Source organism: Triticum aestivum, chromosome 6D (assembly GCF_018294505.1).
Source record: "Triticum aestivum cultivar Chinese Spring chromosome 6D, IWGSC CS RefSeq v2.1, whole genome shotgun sequence".
NCBI classification, from domain to species: Eukaryota; Viridiplantae; Streptophyta; class Magnoliopsida; order Poales; family Poaceae; genus Triticum; species Triticum aestivum.
This window is the reverse complement of record NC_057811.1, coordinates 492,579,335-492,587,236: the sequence shown is the minus strand read 5'-3', so window position 1 is coordinate 492,587,236 and position 7,902 is coordinate 492,579,335. Positions and strand designations below refer to the sequence as shown.

Genomic DNA, 7,902 nt, shown 5'->3' with positions numbered 1-7,902 from the left:
GCCTCAACTTAGGATGACCAGATATAAAAAAACAAATATTTTTCAAGAAAACGTATTGAAATACAAATACTGTAGCCAAACGGAGGCAATGGAAATGTATGTTCTACCATAACAAAAATATAGAATTGAATTGACCTGTGATCATCATCTTATGCACTGAAGAAATACAAAATAGTGGTACAATGTGTGATCTGTTTGTTCATAGCAAAATATTTAACAATTTGCCATTTCTGATTTTTGTTCCTCTGCCCAGGACCCTACATGTCAGCTTCATGAAATGCTACAAGCAAATGAGGACCAGGAAAATGTTCAGTTCTCTACAACACAAAGTAAAAACTCCTCCACTGAGACTATTGTCATCTGTTCCACTTCTGTTGGAAGGACAAAGTACCCTTGGTAGAAGCAGGGGTAAGGAGGAGTTGCAGATTATTACACTTGAGCAAAAGTTTTAGTAGTCTTTGTCTTGACAAACATTTTTCGAGAAAACATATCAACATACAAATATCGCAGCCAGGTGGAGGCAATGGAAATGTATGTTCTACCATAACAAAAATATAGAATTGAATTGACCTGTAACCATCTTATGCACTGAAGAAATACAAAATAGTGGTACAATGTGTGATCTGTTTGTTCATCATCAGTTAATAATAATGTTACAACAACACAAGTAGGAGACTGAACACACACATACACTAGAATACAACAACAGGCAGAAACAGAGGCCCTGCCCCAACTCCCCATGAGCTAACTTTATCCCCAATTTCATCTTTCTCCAGACTTTATTAGCCCAGCGAACTAAAAAGTATCTAGCGCGAAAAAATACGGATCAAGATTTTCAGAGGAGCGACCAGTAGCTCCTCCTCTTTGCTTCAATCTATGAGGGTGTGCACACCCTGCTTAAAGCACACTAAGAGATCAGCACGCCAACCTTGCGAGCGAAATCGTCGTCGTCCTCCAGATCATCGTCGTCTTCGTACTCCTGGTAGTCGTTTTCTCCCTCGGCATTTGTGTCGTCAGCCGCCTCGTAGTCGTATTCTTCTTCTGCTGCTGTCTCCAGGTCTTCCTGCTGCCCCTCCTCTAGCTCTTCTTTGCCTACATCGGCTGCAGCTTCTGCAGTGTTGTCATCAGCAGGAGAAAGGCCATCGTCGTCGTACATCACATCATCTTCTGGGTGGAACTCTTCTTCTTCTACTTCATTTTCCTCGGTGCTTGCCTCGACTCTATCATTCTCGACGATTCTGGAATTGTTCAGGGACTGTTCCTCCTCACCTGCAACCTGTTCTTCCTGCATGCTGCCAGAGTCAGCAGAAGCTGCCTCTCTTTTCCTCTTCAAGATGACACTCAATGGCTTCGGGCCGTCGAAGGGAACAGGGTCTGGTGAGTCCCTCTTGGCAACTATCTCCGACGTCATACGGGCTGGTCGCGCAACACGGTCAGCATTCTTGACAGTGTTTTCTCCTGACCTGTAAGCAGCCTTCTTTGCTCTCAACTCTGCAAGGCTCTTTGGACCAGAAAAGTTCACCACCCCAGCATCCTCACCACTGCTTGCTTTTACCACTGAACTCTTCAGATTACCAGGGACCTCCTCATTCGATCTAGCCTTTAGCCTATCATGAAGCTTTGCTCGAAGGTCTGTTTGCTTTGGTGGAGACAACCTGTCTCTATGCCCTCTCTCTTTCTCTAGGTGTGGGTGTGGGCCAAGTCTGTCCAGTGATGCCTCCCCTGGAAGTTTTATCCGACCTTGCAACCGAGAGCGTGAGAGGCCGTCATGGGCAGCTCGCTCTTCCCCTCGACGATGATGATGGCTGCCGCGCTCATCCTCAGGATACCTTCTATCCCGCCTATCGGGGACCTGCGTCGATCTCGAATCATTCAGCCTTCTTTGCTTCAGTAGCCTGTGGCGCAAGTCTGAACTTTCTGCAGTCACAGGCATCGACTCTCTCTGCATAAGCCTTCTCTCTGACACCAACCTGTCGGATGAGCTTCTGTGTGATGACCTTTCTAGTTCATAGCCACCATGTGCTTGCCTTCGTATCCCACTGTTCTGCTCCCCACTGGCACGCCGGTAACTACTAGCGTGGCCTTCCTTGAACGACCGTTCGGCGTCGTCCTCGGCACTGCCGGCGACCACACTGGAACCAGCAGAAGGTTCCCTGACAAACTCACCCGTCTCCATAACATTCTCGGCAGACTCAGCTTGAACCGAGCGCTGAGGCTGGTAACTCTTTGCCGCGCCAGAAAGCACATAAGGGTTATTATTCTGATTCTGGTAAATTCCTGGCGAGTGATAAGCCCTGCTTGTCGGATTTTGCTTCTGAGCTGGTCTGCCATTCTGAGCACCGACTTTAAGCTCGCCATGTACAGCGGGAGTGGTACTCTGTTGGGGCGAATTGCTTGGTTTCGTCCACGAGTTGGAGTTCTTCAGCTGAAGATGAGGCTGCAAAGCAGGGTTTCCAGCAAACTGCGGCCCATGAGAGAATGTGCACAGGTTTCCTTTCGCACACATGCCTTTCTGGTAATAGTAACACGGGACAACTGGCTTTGCCGTGCCATTGGATGGAAGGGCTTGAGCTGTCACAGGAACCTGCGGCGCAGATTGTTGAGGTGCCCGCGGAGTCGCCGATGCTCCGAGCAAGTCGTCCAGCGGCTGAAAAGAAAGTACACTCAATTATTAATTACTGTAGTCGTAGCTGCCCAGGTATTCGAGTAAATGGGTGGCATGGTTTTGTGTAGAGCAACTGTTGCGAGCCACAAGAACAAGTCAATTAGACAAACTTTAATAGCTTACTATGTTGCTCTGTTTAACTGAAGCACTAAACCTGACTAGAACTGCAGTAGCTTGGAGTGAAAAAGAGAACAGAGGAGGTCATATTATTTTTTGATGAAATAAAAAACAGAGTAGGTCGTACCGGGTGCCTAAATGCACATTTAGCATTCGCGCAGTTGCCGTTGAACCAATACCAGCAGTCCCTGGGATTCACCCTGGCAGCGTCGCTGTGACGGTACTCGCACTCGCTTCCCTGTATTGAGGAAAAACAACATGTCAGCAGCGCAAATCATACAGCAGAAACGCGCACCAATAGCAATCAGGGCGACACCAACTCGAGATTATTTACACTCCTCAAAGTTTAAAAAAAAAAACAGCAAGGCATTTCAGTTCACGGCGTTGCTACTCAATGCTTGACATACTAATGTAACCAAAAGATGAAAGCAATGGTAACCCTGTTGTGCCGCTTGCTTGCGCCGTTTTGCAGTAATTAACTGACACATCGGAAAATTTGAGCAGGATGCGAGCTATAAACGGAAGCGGGTTTGAGATGGAGAGGTGCGAAAAGTAAAGTGGAGAAGCGACTAGTCTGTTGGTGATAATATAGCTGCAGTGATGTGATGCTCATAATAGAGCCCTAATTTTTGGTATCCATTTGGGAAGACCACACGCGCGTGCGTTAACCTAGCTTATCTAGTTTGGTGGAGCAGGGGCATGGTAGGTCTGTATCTCTGAAGTCTGATGCATCAATCAACTATTGGCGGCAGCAGCAGCAAATTCAAGGGGCTGACAGAATCAGCTCGTGTTAAACCAACAGATCTCGGCTGAAACCGCCCGCCCGCTCGCCGGAAGCCAAAACCAAATCGTGCGAGGGCAGCGGCCGGCCGAATCGCATGGGCGGGCAGAGCTGGAATCTTGGAGGGGGCGGGCGAGGAGAGGAGAGGATAAGGAGAGCCCCGGCCCAGATCGAAACCTAATGAGCAGCTCCCGCCGGCCTCTTGGCGGCGCGAGAGCTCCGGGAGAGAGGCCGAATCCACTCGGCGTCCCGGCGGCGCGGCGAATTATCCGCCCATCTATCCTATGGAGGGAGCGGACCGGAGCGGCCGGAACGAACGAGTGGACGGGAGAGGCGGGAGGGGAGGGGGGCCGGTACCTTGTTGCAGGTCAACGGGGAGGCGAGGTAGTAGATGCAGTCGGTGCCCCGGCGGCGCCGCAGCTCCTCCTCGTCGGCCGGCGCGTGCGTCGGCTGGGCGGCGGCGGCGGAATCCATCGCCGCGGGCGAGGTGGAGCTGCCGGGTCGAGGGCAGAAGCAGAGGGATGGACCTGGACCTGGACCTGGACCTGGACCTGGATTTATTATTACCACCCCAACCAAGGTGAGAGCTCACTGGCTCTGGCTGTCTGTGCGCGCGTGAGTGAGTGAGACTGACTGATACGGAGCCTTGGATTGGGTCGAACCGAATGAAGGGAGGATCTGACTGACTCACTCACTCACTCACCCCTCTCTTTCCGCGCCGCAGCTGGTAGCAAAGGCACTGCCATTTTTGGGCATCACCATTTCTTTTGCATGTCACGTCACCCCTACAAATGCTAAAAATGCAAGCTTCTTTTCCCTCCGTCCCGAAATGCTTGTCGAAGAAATGGACACCGACAAGCATTCCCGGGCGGAGAGAGTACAACGGAAGGCACCAAAGGGTCGGAGCCTCGGGACAAGCAATGCCGTCACACGCTTCAGGCCCCAGGCTTGATCCCTCTCCTATAGTCGCCCGGCGACAAAAAAGGTACAAGCGCCCTCCCTCCCTCCAGCCATCGCGTCGATCCGCATCGCGCCAGCCCTAGACATGATCCACACATAAAACTCATGAAAATATAAGGATCTACAAATCTATACATATGATTTTACTCACTCGCTCTTTCCTTATTGTAGCAGGCAGCAGAGGCAACTGGTAGCCACTTTTGGGAAACTCCTACCAATACCATGATGTGGCCGTTTCTTTTGTACGTGACTTCACTCCTAAAATGGTTCTTTTTCCTTTTTTAGAAGCACCGAGTACCGCGGAGAGCACCGAAGGGTCGGAGTCGTGGAGCTTCGGGACAAACAAAGTCGTCAGACCCGAGGTTTGATCCCCTATGGTCGCCTGACAAAAAGGGTACAAGTGCCCTCCTAGCCGTCGCACCAATTGGTCTGCGCCATGTCGTGTATGAAATTTGTCCTTCTACGAAAAGACTTGGGCAAATTTAGTCCCTGTTTAAATAGTCATGGTGTTGCAATTCCGTGTTTTAAGAGTCGTGTAAATTAAACTTTTGAGCGTGTGGTGAGAAGTTGACCAATATTTGTAGAAATGGATTAAGTGACCAATATTTGCTACCTTTTTTTTTTGCTTCCTCTAGCTTTGTTGGGGACCACGTGAAGGCCACTGTTGAACCCATTTATTTATTTATTTATAAAAATATCACATGGACTCTAGCATCCAGCTCATTCTACACCACACATGTATATATGTATAATCATGTGCGGTAGCTTGTTAATCATCATGACTCTTTCTATTTCTACATGCACCATGCCGACATCGCAGCCATCATGCACAAAAAGGAGATTATATTATGTATGTTCTGAATATCGCGAACTTGTTATCGCTCTTCCGAACCACCACAAAATATGTATTTCTATATTTATTTATTCTTGTAAAAGTAGATCTTTATTGTAAAGGTTCACATGAAGTACAAAGCACCCCAAACATAATAAACATTACATGAAGGTAGCTGGCCCACGAACGACCACTGTCCACACCGGAGCCGGCCCGATCTTATCGATGACAACTGAGAAGTCTTTATGCACACGCCCCTAATGACATGTGCCCGCTCTGAAGCCGCAGTCATCGCCGTTGAAGCCCATGAACCCGACACCAAATCTCGCCGTCGCACACGCACGACAAGAATACCCTAACCTCACCGCCCCGAGGAGCTGGCAGGAATCTACGCCGGACAACCACGAAGTTGAGGAGCCCGGGAGACCGTAACCGCAACCACAAGGACCACACATACACGGTGGTTCATAACAGAAATAGAAAGTGGAAGTACGTAGTATTTATTGTAATACGTAGTATTCTCTTTGCTGCTGCTATACGGTAGGCTCAGTGAGCATGACTTGCAGCAAAGTGTGGCGCATGGCCATGGGCATCATGCCCCATGTTTCCTCCCGCACACGTGCCTTTCTTGAAGTAGAGGCATGGAGCACCTGCCTTGGCCTTGCCATCGGCCGCCGATTGCTGAGGAGATTGCTCGTCCACGGCCTGCTGAAAAGAAAAGAAAAGTAGGCTCACTTGTTAATCATACTGCTCCTTCGATTCATAATAAGTGTCGTGGGGTTAAACTATCTTTGTTAAAAACTGCGACGTGCATAGTAATTCCTCTGTAAGGAAATATAAAAGTGTTTAGATCACTACACACTCCTATACTTTTTTTAGGTAGGGAGTACTAATCGTAGGGAGCTAGCTTTTAACAGAGAGAGCTGGTTTGATTAAATCAGCTTTTGTCGGTTTATCAAACAAACCATCTGGATTGAGTTATGGATCAACGGGAGGCGAGGCGAGGTACCTTGTTGAGGTCGGTGCTCCGGCGGTCATCACCGGCCGGCGCCTGGAAATCCATCGCCTATTAGCTCTGCTCAGCTCAGCTCCTCCTCCACCTCCTCGAGCTCTCCAAGGTAGGGTGTAGTAGCATAGTGAGAAAGCAGCCTCAATTTATAGCTGGAAAGCTCTTCTCCGACGCGTGCCGCGTGCCGCGTGTCCGTGTAGGCCCGCTCCACCCTTATCTCTTCTTATTCCTTCCACACGCGTCTTTTTCTTTTTTTTTGTCTTTGTTTCGCCTTTCGTTTTCCTCTTTCCACGCACATCTATAATTGGAAAACAACTGCAAGCATTTTTTTATAAACATATATCACATGATAGCCACTGTTGAACACATATATTTTCTTGAAAAACATATATCACATGAAAACTAGCATCAAGCTCATTCTGCACCGCATGCATGTACTCTTTGTGCATCAAAATATAAGACGTTTTTTAGGCTACTTTTGCCTTTAAAACATCTTATATTTTGGTACAGAGGTAGTGTATATATGTATAATCATGTGCATGTAGTAGGTTGTTACTCATCATGAGATGCCAATATACGCATACCATACACTCGATTCAATTTCTACATACACCATGCCGCCGACATCACAGCAATGATGCACAAAACAAACAAGTTAATCCAACACATAAAACAAATGAGAAACAATTAAGTAGGAAAAGGTAGATAAAGGGTCCAACACATGTAGTTCCTCTGCATTTGGGATTATCATCATAATATCACAAGGCAAAGATAACCAACAAGATTTACACATTCAGCTCCATCCAAAATAAGGTAAACAAAAAATCTTGCCAACGGTACTATACACTGAGCTCAGCTAGAGTCTACAGCTAACAACCATATATCATCAACTCTGCAGCATAAATACAGGTATTCAAAACTGAGTTTTGCCCCGTTCAGGGCTCATCTCATCTCATCGACGGCAGTTTTAACAGCTATGGTGATCCTCCTCGTGCATTGCTGATTCGGTGCGGTCCGGCCCGGACATGCAGTCGTTCTCCCAGTCGCATTGCTCATGCATAGACAGGAATGCACCTCATCAGCCCTCTCAGGTGAACTAACCATCGTCTTTAGATCCTATACATGTACAAGCCACATTGAGTTGACAAACAACAACAGCATGATCCTGGGCTGCAATGCCCGTGCACCAGCCAGCGCGTCTACTACCCGATGTTGGCCACGAACGACACCAGGCGCTTGTGGCCCCGCTTGCAGCCGAGGGCGCAGGTATCAAGGACGAGCCCGAGCGGCAGCCGGGTGTTCTGCAGCGCCACGTCCCATGTGACCAGCCCTCTGTCCACGGGGGCGGCGTTCCCAGAGCATATTAAAATGTTGACATTGGCTACTAAAGGCAATGAGGCAAGTCAATCAAGTGTCAAATCTTGAGATAAGAAGCTGAGAGTGCACAAGGTAAAACAAGAATTGCCATTGCTTCAAACAAAATCACAGCCGAGGTGCCCACTCGGCTTATCGTATTGGCAAAGAAGAAGTTGCAAAAG

The 7,902-nt window shown here is 48.3% G+C and overlaps 1 protein-coding gene and 1 long non-coding RNA gene across 2 annotated transcripts; both read right to left on the bottom strand.

The window, feature by feature from the left end:
* Positions 1–560: 560 nt before the first annotated feature.
* LOC123146359 (zinc finger CCCH domain-containing protein 19) lies at positions 561–4,211 on the bottom strand. The gene is made up of 3 exons (XM_044566013.1): positions 3,921–4,211; positions 2,910–3,020; positions 561–2,647 (listed from the first exon to the last, which is right to left on the bottom strand). Exons 1-3 carry the CDS (start codon positions 4,035–4,037, stop codon positions 908–910), a joined length of 1,968 nt encoding a protein of 655 aa, XP_044421948.1. The 5' UTR covers positions 4,038–4,211; the 3' UTR covers positions 561–907.
* A 1,232-nt stretch (positions 4,212–5,443) lies between these two features.
* LOC123146360 (uncharacterized) lies at positions 5,444–6,486 on the bottom strand. Its single transcript, XR_006472707.1, has 2 exons — positions 6,365–6,486; positions 5,444–6,063 (listed from the first exon to the last, which is right to left on the bottom strand). It is a non-coding gene; the product is annotated as an uncharacterized lncRNA (long non-coding RNA).
* Positions 6,487–7,902: the final 1,416 nt, after the last annotated feature.